Source organism: Solenopsis invicta, chromosome 14 (assembly GCF_016802725.1).
Source record: "Solenopsis invicta isolate M01_SB chromosome 14, UNIL_Sinv_3.0, whole genome shotgun sequence".
In the NCBI taxonomy this organism is placed as follows: domain Eukaryota; kingdom Metazoa; phylum Arthropoda; class Insecta; order Hymenoptera; family Formicidae; genus Solenopsis; species Solenopsis invicta.
In genome coordinates, this window is record NC_052677.1 from 7,768,130 (window position 1) to 7,783,204 (window position 15,075).

At 31.7% G+C, this 15,075-nt stretch overlaps 1 protein-coding gene across 1 annotated transcript; it reads right to left on the reverse strand.

Moving 5' to 3' along the window:
• Positions 1 to 12,685: 12,685 nt before the first annotated feature.
• LOC105206618 lies at positions 12,686 to 14,664 on the reverse strand. Its single transcript, XM_039457078.1, has 3 exons — positions 14,654 to 14,664; positions 13,170 to 13,596; positions 12,686 to 13,066 (listed from the first exon to the last, which is right to left on the reverse strand). Exons 1-3 carry the CDS (start codon positions 14,662 to 14,664, stop codon positions 12,686 to 12,688), a joined length of 819 nt encoding a protein of 272 aa, XP_039313012.1.
• Between the last annotated feature and the right edge of the window lie 411 nt (positions 14,665 to 15,075).

The window sequence follows — 15,075 nt, forward strand, 5'->3', positions numbered from 1 at the left end:
CTATTGCGGCGGCTTCGTCTCTTAATCGTTTTTCGTGTTTTATATAATATTATTTTATATAATATATAATTTTATGACTTTAACGGTCGCCCAACAGATTTCTCTGTTGCGGTAGCTTTCAAGTGTCGTGTGAGCGGACTTCTCCGCCGCAACCATCCGGCGCTGGAAAATGTTGGATTGAGATTTTATTACTTTTCGAGTGTCGTGGGCGCAGTTTTCCTCTAGCGACCCTCCGTCACTGGAAAATGTTAAATATGATTTTACGACTTACTGGCCGTGCGTGCAGATCACTCTGCCGCGACTATCCGGCGCTGGGGAATGTTAAATAGATATTAGTCTATGATTTTTATGACTTACTGGCCGTGCGTGCAGATCACTCTGCCGCGACTATCCGGCGCTGGAAAATGTTAAGAACAGGATGCGACCTGACAGTTGAATTTGTTAGCGAATGCCGGCTTGCCCATCTGTTCAATATCGGTGTCGAAAAATTTATACCCGCAACGTCGCGGACGTGACACCAGAAACGACTGTGCGCAACCGGAGAGAAACAATTTCCCTCTTCTGTTTTATAACTTAAGACAATCATACGGCAATATGATAGAAACACTTTCCACATAAAACCAAATTTGCTAGCAATCTGATAGCAATATAAAAGAAACTATCAGTAAAAAGAGTTAACCTCAGCAAACACTACAAATTTATATAGTACAAATGTTTGTTGTAATTTTCCACTCAACAATGTAACTGTTATGTATAACGAGTGCGTTATATAATAGTTACATTGTTGAGTAGGAAATTATAATTAATATTTGTATTACATGTAACTTGGTGTTTGCTTGGATAATTAATATCTAACAAATTATTATTAAATAAACAAAATTATAAAGCGGAACAAAATACATATATTGTGTATGTGTGCGTGCGTGCGTGCGTATAAGCACAAGTTTAATTGTTAATTTAAATTTTTGAACTTTTCTTTTATAATTAAATTATAATATAAGAACTAAGATAGATAACTCATTCCTATAATAGATATATAATCCTAATGATATCAGAAAACGAAGGAAAAAATGTTATTGACAAGTGTGTGACAATATATATTTGTTCTACTTTGTAAATTTATTTTATAAGAGTACTCGGACTATTAAGAAAATTAAATGACGAATAGAATAAATGTTTGTTTTATTTATTTCAACGCTAATGATCAGTTCTATCATAAAAATATACACTCATATACATTATATATATATATATATATATATATATATATATATATATATATGTATCATCAATCTACATGTCTAAAATATAATTTATTGCAAAATCTATTTAATGAACTGTTACGTCCTGCGGAGTAACGATTCTTTCCTTCGCAACCAGCGGATATTCTAATTAACGGGGTCGAGCGGCGGTGATCTCACTCCGATTCCAAGAATACGGTGACTTTCACGGCAATAATCAGATGTCACAAATTCAGTAGTTATAAATTCACCAATTATGGAGCGCTGAGGTGACACCGTTGCTCGACGCCGGAAACACCAAAGATAGTAAAATCAGGGAGCTGGAAGACGCACGTGTGCACCCCTTTGAGTTCTGAATGTCCGACACCCGCATAGCAATAAATCAAAGAATTTTGACATTTAATGCTCACAGGATTTCAATTGTCAAACCTGCCACTTTCTCGGATAACAATTACCGAGGAATATAAAAAAGACGTAAAAACAAATATTGCACGTGGGTGTATTAATGAATAAAGTGGTGCACATGGCCCTCGATGGGACAAAGAGAATCATAGATAAAAAATAGTATAAATAGATGCTTCTTCTAGCGGAGCGAGTAGTTTAGTCTTGATCTTTGGTCCATTCGAATCACAGTTTCGTGACATCTTGTATGTCCGAGTTCTGTGACTCTTGGATCGCAGTCTTTAAACTCGTACGCGGTGCAAGTCTCGGTCGAGAGGAAAAAGTGTCAGTTGAAACATCCCTGGTTGGGATCTGCAGACCATTGTGCATCGCACCCGGAACACCTCCGACCGGACCTACCATCTTCCGCCGAGTGCGGCCCAGTTTGAAGGCCTGCGGCTCCGAGAGAATTACATTCACCTACATCAACACTCACACTACAATCTGCAAGCAGTAAGTCCTGAATCAACCGTTTTGTTTCGCTCTTGTTTTTGAGCACCCTTTCTCTCTCTAGTGCGAAAGACTTTAATATAAACATAATATATTTATTAAGTTTATTACTCTTTCCTTCCCATACTCCTCTCCTCTCTCTATCTCTCTCTCTCTCTCTCTCTCCCCTCTCAATCTCTTTATTCTTAATTCTTTTATTTCTTGGTATTCACTTGCAAGAGTTAATCCGAAAGAATCTCTTTATTTTTAATTCTTTTCTTTCTTGGGATTCACTCGAAAAAATTTTTGTTTTCTTCTCTCCCCTTAGATTCTATCGAACCTTTTAAACTTCCGATCTTTTTTCTTGGTTTCACTCAAATCTTGTTCGAGTTAACCCGAGAGAGTGCCTAAATTTTAACCTTTCGCCAAACGGAGAGAAACGAAGTTTTTTTTATTTTTAGTGAATAAAGTCCCCAAAGTTCACAAAAACCGGTCCCGAGCAGCCGCGAAGCGCCGCCGGAATCGCTCCAATCGCCGAACCCGCCGCTTCAAAGCTATTGAGGAGGAAATACACAGGATTGCCGCCCAAGTTAATCAAATTTGCCCCTCTGTCTCGTACTCCCCGGTCACACCGGAAGAAAAGCGACTTCCCCCGTTCGCATTTCCCCCCGATTCCCCCATAGATAATTTTCCTCGCGCCGATTCCCCGATTCTCAAATAACCTTTAGAATCTTCCCGGACTCTCCCGTTTCACTCTCTTCCCAGGGAGCTCCGATCCATGAAATTCATGATTTGGAGATAGAGCAACCTCCTGCGGATTCTCCTAACGTAGAGGCCCACGAAGAGAAGGAGGACTAATTCTTGGATTTTGCATGATGATAACGCACCATCGCACCGAGCCCGAATTGTACTGAATTATTTGACCAAACATCAAGTAAATACCATCAAGCAAGCACCGTATTCACCTGATATGGCCCCGTGCGACTGTTTTTTGTTCCCCAAGTTGAAGTTGCCACTTCGTGGAAAGAGATTTCAGTCGATCGAGGAGATCAAAGAGAATGCGACGAGGGAACTAAAGGCCATCCCTTCGTCGGCCTACCAGGGATGCATGGAGGACTGGGTCAAGCGTTGGCACATGTGTGTTGCTTCAGATGGATCATATTTTGAAGGAGATAAAATAAATTTGCCTGAAATTTAACTCTATTTTGTTTTATTTAAAAATTCCCGGTACTTTCTGATCATAGGGTATATATTTCAAATCTTCATATGTGTATGCGTGTGTGTGCCAATATCATATATGTCTTTTACGTTATGAAATCGTTCATTGCATTAAAGAGAATGAATTTGAATATGCAATATACATGTTTTTATTTGTTATTTAATATTTTGATTACTTACTGTATTTCATGTTTTACTTCGTTGAGTAAATCATATAACTGGATATTTTGTTCTATTGCTGGTGCTATATTTGGAAGTATTTGGACTGGTTCAATCGGTCGTGGATTAATTGATGGCGCTGCAATATTTGAAGATTGTATTTGAGGCGGATCAATCGGCCGTAGAATAACTGATGGTGGAAATGATGATGAAATAACTAATTCTTGAATATCATTTGAGTCATTATGTTGAAGAAATTGATCATTTGTAAATGTATACATTTCATTATGTGGTTCTAAATTTTCTCTACTTGTGTGTGTAATGTGAGTTTCGGATGCAGTTTTACAAGCTTCACGAATAAATATACGTTCCAAATTATTTTCGTAAGGGTCCAATAATTGTTGCATATTTTCCTTCTGTATATGGCATGAATCGATCGTAACATTTTTGGGTTGCATTTTTTCATAATTTTGCTTATTTTGTACATTATATATATCTTGATTGTAAAGTTTTGATCCATTAAGTGGTATTGGAGTATATGATAATTTATTCTTTTCCTGATTGTATGTAATTTGTAGAGCATCTCCAGAACTGTAAGTACGATCCTCAATTATACGTGGTTTTGTAATGGTAGCATTTCCATTAACACAAATTGACGCACATGTCGTATTGTGTAACTTCAAATTATCAGAAATATTTTGTATACTTTGAAACACTTTCTTTTTAGTCTTCAATTCATCAAGAGGTTTAGGTTTTTTCTTTTTTATTTTGTCTTCACTTGAAGTAGTTTTATATCTACGTGGCTTATTCGCTAATCTTTTTGGCCTGTCCGTGGATCTGAAAATAAGCGAAAACACTTAAAAAATCAAAAAGATGAATAAATTTATTTATAGTTAATCCACAGTTAAAAACTAATTAAATCACTCATGTTGTAGTATAAATATTTCCCAAATATGAAAACCCATTACTCCACTAAAAAATCATTTTATGAGGTTGCAAAGAAAACGGAGCAAGATTCGAAAAAAGCTTTTTCTGTTCAATGCTCCATATATTCTATTTTTATTGTAAAGTTACAAAGAGATCTTCACTCAAGTTTCAATTCTCACAAAGATTCAGTAATCCAATATTGTATGTCTCGATTTTATTTAAGCACAATATTGCCATATTTTTGAAATATAAGTTTTTACTAATAGTAAACAACATGCAGAGTGAATAAAGAATGAGATACTTGTCACACAAAAATAATAAAAGAGCAATAAATCATGCTTAAAATTTAAATTTAAAATTTAAAATAATATTTTGGAGTAAAAAGCATATTTCCATTACTTTTGATTCTAATATGCGTTCCACATTTGCATAATACACACATATTTTTTTTGCATGCAGTATAAAATTATGCTTCTTACATTTACTAACCGTTTATTGTTTGATGTAAAAATATGTTATCCATATAAGTTTTAGTGATAGAAATTGATATAATCATCAATACAAACACTTTTGACAGCAATTCAGTTACACTTTATTTTTAAAAATATATTATTCCATAACTGCAACGATAAACTTATTTTTGATTAAATCATATTGCATTACTTCATTATTAGAGAGACAAGTCCAATAAGGCATTTTATAACATTTAGATTTTATACTTTTCAAAGGGACAATGTCATAATCATTAGATAACTCAAAACACTTGTAAATACCAACTAATAATGAACGAATTCCAGTAAAATAAAAATCTTCTACTTGAAAAAATTTTTTTACAATAATATAATAATTATTTCCAGTACGTAAAATATTCTGTACACAACATATAGTTGAATCAGACAAAATACAGCAGTCGTCACGCAAACAACAACCAATGGTCATACGTGAAATTTGTAAAAACTTATATTGAGTAACAGTTTCAAAAGCATTGTCAGCATTTAATAATGGCCCTTGTTCATGTTTTTTCCATACTTTGATATGATCATTGGGTAATTTATTTTGTTGTCTACAATATTCTTCTTCTGCACGCCTTGCAGCGACTTACTGCAAGAAAAGGTGTGGTTTTTGACACATTTTTCTAAAAGCCATCATGTTGTTTTCGTATGGAAATAATGAGTAACTATCGCAAGGGCCAAATCGGTACACATCTTGAATTAAATGAAGAATGTCATGTGTGTTATACTACGATAAAAACGTTGATCCATAAATGTCTTCAGTAAGTAAGACAAATTGTTTTATACCCATTTCGCAAAAAATAAGATTATTATTCGAGTTATAAACACTAGATACTAAAATACGCATAAAAACATAAAAAAGTAAAAAATGATAATAAATATAATCTTTTACAACGTCTTTGAAACAAACTATTCCACATATAACAATATTTGACGCCATTGAGTAGCTTTGAATTGATTACAGCCATCAAGCGATTCAATGCGTCGTACAAATTCGCGTGAACAGTACTTCGATAAAATCTTTAATCTAGTTGAAATTACATTCATTTCAACATCTAATAGTTTTGTATTTTTTGTATAAAAACCACGTAACCATGTCAAAAGTAATTTTTTCATTATTCCCAGATAACACATATGCATAGAATCGAAAATAACATTAGTAATCAAATTTAACAATAATTGAGATAAAGGACTAGAACAAACATGATGCTCATCGTCAGTTTGTCGTATATAATCTTCATTTTTTCGAGAAATATAATTAATACTTTTAAGAACCATGTACTTTCCAATTGTTGATCCAGTTACTTTACATTTAGAACATGAAGAAAAAGAACGGTGACTCTTATGCCCTAAAATGAAAGCTCTTGATGGCGCATCTGCTATAAAGCATCGCAAGCGTACTGAAAATTTTTTATTTTTATAGATGATATACCGCCCTTGTTAAAAATTTCATAAAAATCGGAAACAACATACTTGAAAAACTTTTCCGCGCTGTGCGGTTTTTTTGGACCTTTATACAATCCTACAATTCTGGAGTAGATGTATCAATATTAGCAATTTTACACTGAATTGGCCAAATATCGTGTCGACCACTTTAATGTAATTGAGCGCCATCCGTGCTAAAATCAATTTCGAGAACTTCAGGAATTGTAAAAAAAACTGCTTTTTCAAGGCTTCGGACTAAACATGTTTGTACCCCAATGTGCAAATATTCACTCGATTCTATTTTATATAAAACTAGGGAACTGAGTGATGTAGAAAGCAACGTTCAAATATCTTTAGGCAAAAATGTCAGACAATGATGAATTCTTAAAACATTTAAAATGCGATTACCAAGAACGTGATTTGCATCAACCAGAACCGATGCTAAGTTTCTTTGAAAAGTGACTTCATCACATTTATTACAAAATTTTAATCCACTATCAAATAAATTAGAAGTTTGACTATTAGATAAAGCTTGTACAACTGGTTCTAGTCTCTTTTCTTTGAAGTAATTTACATTTAAAACAATAAAATTGTCAGGGACGATAATATTTGTTGATTCGCTTTCTTGTAAAGCGTTCACATGTGTAACCAAATTAACATCTATCGAAAGTGATTGTGTAACAGTAACTGCTTTTTTTAATGCTTGTTTTTGGCGTGCTATTCTCGATCTCTGTTGCCTTTTCGATACCGCATGAAGAGGCTTGTAGAAGCGCGATTTTTCAGTGTACATTTGAAATCGCATCATTGTTGAATAATTACATTTATAGATGAACTGCGAATTGAATAATAGAATTAAAGATAATTATTCACTATAAGTAATTATGAACTATAACAAATAAGCTCGATCACTTTGACCTTGACATATGTATATTGTTAAGATCATAACTTTGAGTAATCTGCAAGTCAAGTTTTAAATGAAGCTCGTTGTTTGTTAAAAAATTAACAAATAAAGTTGATATTACCCTACCGTAAATTTGGTATGTGAATCATGTATCAATAGTATACGAATGATATATGAATCATATCTGATCGTATAAGAATTATATACGAATCTTATACGAATCGTATGCGACCACATGCTAATCGCATGATTAAATATATGATAGTATACGAATTACATATCACCGTTGGACATTTGTTTCGGAATCACAGGTGACATGTTTGACGTATGTTCCGAATCATATAAGATTGCGTATAAGGTACATACGATTTTTACATGACTCGTATGCGACCACATGACAATCGCATTATTAGACATACGATCGTTATGCGATCACATACGAATTACATGTCACGGGCGGAAATTATATAGAATCACGTGTTTAACATGCGGATTTATCGTATAAGAATCATATATGATACTATACGATAGCACATCCATCATATACGATATACATCTCATACGAAATACATGAATATTTTGCCAAGCGTAACTCTAATTAAATCATTGAAGTCATCATTGAAAAAGTTTTTTGAAACCGAGTTTTTTCTCACATAACAACAATAAATGTTAACTCGATTTATAAATTATCTTACATTTGTTTATTTATTTGCAATAATTATAATTATATACATTCTAAATAAATAATTATTTTATTTTGGCTGTTACACATTGGATAAATATATATATATATATATTGTCGATGTATTTAAAATTAGTTTATTTTTTGTAATCTATGCAGTATTTAAATCTTTTTACAGATTATTAATGATATTAATAATGAAAAATATATAATCTTATATATACTTTTAGACGAAATAGGTTCATGAATGAAGAAAACTCGATTTATCCTAATAAGCAGACAATATTTGTTAAATGTTTTTTAATAAAAATTTTTTCATAATTAATTTAATTATTGTATTATATTAACATATATTTTTTAAAGTAGTAGATAGATATTTTGACTGTTACTGTATCAATACAAATTGAACAAGAATACCTTCAACGGTTGCAGCTAGATCTTCATGCTGGTATTGTTTGTGTAATTTTTATGTATTTTACTTAAATCTTGTTCAATTTAGAACTGTGTTATGACTAAAAATTAATTCGGCACGCCGTTCATTGAATTTGAGTATTTTGTATATATTTTTAGTTGCATTCTTATTTAAACAAATAACAAAAGTTATTTTCGATGCTATTTCGCATTTGTGAAAATAGTAAAAGAACTATTTTATTAACTAATAAAATTAATAATAATTTTATATATTGTATGTTAAATATAAATATTATGCTTTAATTATACATATTTTAATTATACATATTTTTTCGATAACATATATTGACCTGATTTATCAGTTATATACGCATATCAGCATAAAGTGTTCACAGGTCATCATGAGGGATTAGTTCGCAGCGATCTTGGAAGTCAAGCAACGTTCACCGGGGTCGCAACTTGGATGGGTGACTGCTCGGGAATTTCCTAAAAAAATTCCTAAGAATAGATTTTTTTTGCAAAAATTGTTTTTTAAAATATTATAAAAATATTGTGTTACTCATTGGGATTATGTGGTGTAATATAATACATATTTATGTAGATATTTCAAAGAAATTTTGCGCTTTTTTTCGTATGCGATAGATATATGAATCGTATATTATGCACATACGATCGCATTCCAAAAACACATGTGATAATATCATATACGATCGTATATGATTTCATCACATACGACTTTTACGGTAAGGTATAAATGTATGTCTATAATTTTATTAATTATCACTATTTTTTTATAACATTATTATTAAAATAAAAACAGAACATTAGCAATATTTCCAAAAATTTCAACTTTCCATGCGAAGCGAGGTCCATTGTAAATCTTTCTCTGCCTGTAGGCTCCTTATAGGGAGCAACGACGTCTACAATGTACTGTTTTACATGAGTTTTCGATTTTCCACGCGAGATGTGGTGATAATGACTAAACCTTTCCTGATCAATAAAATGACCTTATATCTCGCATGGAAAGTTTAAAATTTATGTGGTACAGTATTAAAGATCTCATTTCTCCCTGTAGACAGAAGGAAGTGTGGGATGGTGTCGCTTCGTGTAGAAAATCATATTCCATATAGAACAGTAGATAAAATTTAGTGACCTTGAACTCCTTGAAGATTAATGTTAATCAACATCAGTCATAAGTTGGGATTGGCTAAATAAAACTATACATTAACTGTTTATGCCATAAACTCTTTTGTTAAAAACTTTTTAATAAATAACGAGCAACAGCTAAAACCTTTTCAAAGTCAAAAATGGCTGACAATGTATCTCAGGGTCAAGGTGATTGAAACTGGTTTCCGTGTAGTAAATTATCATAATAAATGATATTAATAATAATAATGCGGATGATGAAAGAACTAATTTAAAGAATGAATAATAAAAGTTATAAAAAATTTAATTTAAATGCATTGAACACATTACGATTGATAGATAAGTGAGAAATCAATAAATAAAAATTATCAGTAAATTAATTTTTTTTATTATCGTTATTTCTTTTACCTCTTTCTTTTCTAGTATATAACGTCAAAACTTACATTTTCTATCTTAATTTGTAGTTGTCGCTTTTCGTTATATAATGCAATACGTGCACTATCACAAAATACATGTATATTGTATACACCAAGCTATTTTTTGTATAATATTAATTTCCTTAACGTTGTAATATATAATACATAAAATAAACTTTATTATGTACAAAATATGTAATTGATAAAAAATTATATTGAAATTTAAGCCATGTGTTGTAATATTCATTTAATAATAAAATAAATTTTATAATTATTAAGGTATTCATATAATTTCTTTAAACAATTCAATAATATTCTAAATTAATTAAATTAATTAAATTAGACACCATATATTATTATCCAAACATTCATAAAATTATTTATTATTATTATTTATGGATTTGTCTCATTTAATTAATTTGTATTGCTCTAATCTATGATTATTTCAACAGATTCTTTCATGTTTATATGCATTTAAAAAATTTATAAGACATTCATAGATTTTCAGAATTTTCATTATGAAGTGTGAAAGTCTCTGGACAAATCAAATCATTTAATTTTCCAGGGAACATTGAATTTACGTTTTACCTTGGAAATACACTTGTACAATGTTTCTAAAATAGCAATTGAAAATTTGCGTTGTCACTGTGGAATTTTTAACATTGCTGTTTCGGAAATACTACACGAATATAGTCCCAACAAAAAAAAAATATACAATATTTTTAATAATAATTACAAAAGTTTAATCCTAATTATTATGACATAATTTTTAATGTACAAATATTGAAACCGCAAAAAAATTTTTATTCTGAAATTCTGTTTAAATGATTTTTCTGAAATATTTCGAAAGTGAAAAAATTCTGAAACATGCAGGAAAATACTAAGTTTAGAGAAATCTTATGACAGTCTCTGAATTTATATAAAAAATGATTACAAATTTATAAATTATTTGAATCTGCGAATTTATCAGTTATAATTTTTGAAATAATTTTTAGAGTATATTGTCTCAAAACTCTGATTTTGTTTTAAATTTTCCTATATATCTTCAAAAGTAGAAAATTATACCACATCGTACAAATAAATTGGCTTAATGATTAATGACACATTTCATTAATAATTGTTTGTATTGAAAAATTTAACATTACATAACATTTTCGATAAAGAATAAAATATGTTTGCAGAAAAATATAATAAATGAATGAGTCACAAATTGTGCGTATGAAGCGATTGGTGCGTCATTGCATTTGTTAGATTCAGAAAAGCATAACTTTGAAACATTAGATGCGCAATTCGCAACAATTTGGAATGGACCACCTAATTTCAAATCTAACGTATTATAATCTATAATTGCGTTCCAAAATTTAATCATAATATAAGGTACGAACACAACGTATAATACGATATACTTACTGATGCGATGACATGGTGCAATAAATAATTTTTCCTTAGAAAAATTGGTTATTTTGAGGGTTGATCTCTCGACTCCTTTTCGTACACGCACACACACAGCCGCTCGTGAAATGCGAATACTTTAATAGTGTGTGTGATTACTTTATCACTAGCCCTTACAGTCTGTAAGAATCAAATGGCTCCTACACATTAGCGTGATGTGACACAAAGCGACATGCAATGATATATCCAATGACGAAAATCTGGAAGTAGAAGAGAAGAAGGTATAGAAATTGTAAAAAATTGCTGGGTAGACGGGCACCGTAGACTATATAGCTATCACAAAATAATATATGATCCGAAATCAACAAACTAACGTTTTATAAAAATGTTTTAAACGTTTTTTTTTTATTGCAATAAACGTTTAAAAAACCTTTAAAAAACATTTTATTAATGAAATAGATCCCGTTTTATTAATACAATAAAGAAAGAAAATCCCCAATACGAATAATATTAAATATACATAATGAGTTATATATACATATATATACCTCATTATATACCTTCTCTCCTTCTCGCACGCAACGTAATGCTCCGGCATGCTCTTCCTCTCTATCAGTTTCAAGGGTCGATTCCTCGTCTCCTTTTCGTACACACACGCACACACACACACACACACACACACACACACACACACACACACACACAGCCGCTCGTGATATCCGAATATTTTATAAGTGTGAGTATTTGCAATGATTATTTTATTACTGGCCTTTGCAGTCCATATGAATTCTGGCAGTGGCTCTTGTAGGTCTATTCTGTAACTCTTTAGCGACAATTCAATATCGTTACAGCGTCGTTGCGCAGATATTATACATGCCATGGTAAAAAAAAATGCCCAACGACACTTGTACGGGCTTGCAATAGATAATAGAATCGTTTCTCTAACACGTTTACTTTAATGTCAAGTTAGTTCTTTACATTCGGTATGTAGCGTTACAAATATAATACAATATACGAGTGGTTCGACGGCTGTCTCGAGAACAACTGACGAATTCTCTAAACGCGCCGATTTCTTCATATTATTAGTAAGACGATCTCTTGCTAGGTCGTATGCTTGTTATGATCAACGAAAATAGGCACCGACATCTTGCCCACCTAATTAATCTTAATTAATTACTATCGCTATTAGTCGGAAGTTTACATAGTTTCGTGATCAAGCGTTTAAGTACACTATCTTTTGTTTTGACTGTTACAACGCGAACCTTATAGCAATTTTGGCTGGGGCACACCGGTTGTACATTTCAGGTGTCGGTGCAACTTTTGTGTTCGGCTAGTTAAATTCAGTCCCTCAATGGTGCCGCGTGTTCGTCTGGGCTCAATACATCTCATAAGTGCATATTGGGTGTACACAAAGTGGGCCCGAGAAAATAGTCGGAGTCAGTTTGTGTGCCACCGGTAAAGTGGCACACCGGTGCGCCCCAGCCGAAATCGCTATTATTATCAATACCCGGGTGTAATTCGATTACTCTACCGATTCTCCATAGCAAAGGCGGAGCATTTTCATATACAATTAAAACTATATCGTCGATAGTCAGATTGCTTTGTTCCTTCGTCCACTCATATTTGCTTTGCAATGACGTCAAATATCCAACGCTCCATCGTTTCCAAAAATGTTGAGCTATTCGCTGAATCAGCTGCCATCTATCCAATCTATTAATAAGAGTATCCACGACATCAACATCAGGCAGACCTAGTAAGAGGTTCGCCTATTAAAAAATGTGCAGGCATTAGAGCTTGAAATTCGCTAGGATCCGACGACAACTGACATAACGGCCTTGAGTTCAAACATGTCTCGATTTGCGCCAATACGGTACTAAGCTTCTCGAACACAAGTAAAGCCCCGCCAACAATTCTTTTCAAATGGTGTTTACATGACTTTATTCCTGCCTCCCATGGACCACCCATATGAGGGGCATGAGGGGGTATAAATTTCCATTGAACTTGTCGGGAGACACAATAATTGTCTATTGGCTTACTAAACGTAGTTCTGATCGCCTTGTACAATTCCTCCAGCTCTTTTTTGGCGTCTACAAAATTAGTGACATTGTCGCTATAAATCGTGTTCGGATGGCCACGCCTGCTTACAAAGCGACGCAACGCAGCCAGAAATGCATCCGATGTCAGATCGCTGACCGCTTCTAAGTGTACGGCTTTTGTTGAAAAACACACAAATAGCACGATGTACAATTTGCGCGTTTTTTGTCCTCGACTTTTATTTGCTAAAGTAATAATTCGCCTAAAAAAGACATTAAAAATGTAAAAAAAGCGTTAAGTATATTTTTTGCAATATATTATTAAAGTAAGAAAATTCTTTGCAAAAATTCGTGAAATCCGCCTAAAAAAAAACATTAAAAATGTAAAAAAAGCTCCAAGTATATTTTTTTAAATAAAAAACCAAACTAAACCAAACCAAAACTGCAATGAATGAAATCAAATATAAAACCATCAAAAAAAGTGAAATCAAAAATATTGAAAGTATATTTATTACCGATGGGGTGGGAATCTTTTGACCACGTTGCGATTGACCACCAGCCACTTACAGTGTTAAACAGTGGAAAAACTCTAGGCACCGGTCGCTCTAAATGACTGTGATCAATCGCAACATGGTCTAACGGAACACTCCCGTACCAATAAGCAGCAAATTATGTGACAGATAATCAAAGATGGGCAAAATCTCTAGCAGCAGCATACTTAACGCGCCCGTTTTTTTTATATAACTAATACTGTTAAAGTTATTTTTTATAACGATTTAGTAACGATTTTATAACGTTTTACGACAAGTAATAATTTTTCACTACAATAATAATAATTATAAAATAACGATAATCTTTACTAAGATTATTATTGCAGAAAATGTCATATAAAGTTCATTTAAATGCGCTAGCAAACTTATTAAATATTTATTCATATTAAGATTCATTGTAAGCCTAAAATTTATTTAACGAAATCTTTTTGAAATATTATGTTTATACTTGTAATAAAATTTATTTTATAAGAGAAGAAATTTTATAGTAAGCAAATTGTTCACACATTGCTTCTTCATGCTTTATTCAGTAAAATCTATATTATTTAAATTTTGTATTCAATACGAAATTTTGTATTTTGTATAAAGCAATATAATCCATTTAAAAAATGGAAATGTTATGTCAAATAATAACTTCTATTGTTACCATATTAAAGTTTAGGAATGAATATCTTTTCAATTTAGACATAAAATGATGGTCATTCTATTTTCTTTGTTATTTAAGGAGTAACAATAGTAAAATGAGCTGTGTGCGTGTATATTGACTTACATCACACCCATGTGCACATACATATATACATATTAATTTAAAATATAACCTACACTTTAATCATTATTTACAAGACTTGTTAAATAACGATTAAATCAATTTTCAGTACTGGCATTGGAACATAGTTCTAATAATACCATTAATATTTAACAAAATAATCCACATTCCGGTAAAAATGATGTTATAAAATGCAGTATGCTAAAAAATTATTAGAAAAATTATTAGGTAAGTTTAACGTAAAAATAAGCTTGTTGAATGTACAGAATAGTTTAGTTTAAATTTTTACAATATTTATCATTACATTTAGTATTAATCGTCAAATAATGTAATTTAAAAATCTTGTGATTTACTAGAGCATTACAAAAAATAATAAAATAGTACTTGTTAAGTTCTAAATAATTATTATTGTTATAAAAAATTAT

Coding starts and splice junctions, on each gene's coding strand:
- LOC105206618 (XM_039457078.1), bottom strand. Junction 13,067..13,169: donor TGTTCGAGAAGCTTAGTACC/GTATTGGCGCAA, acceptor ATTTTTTAATAG/GCGAACCTCTTACTAGGTCT.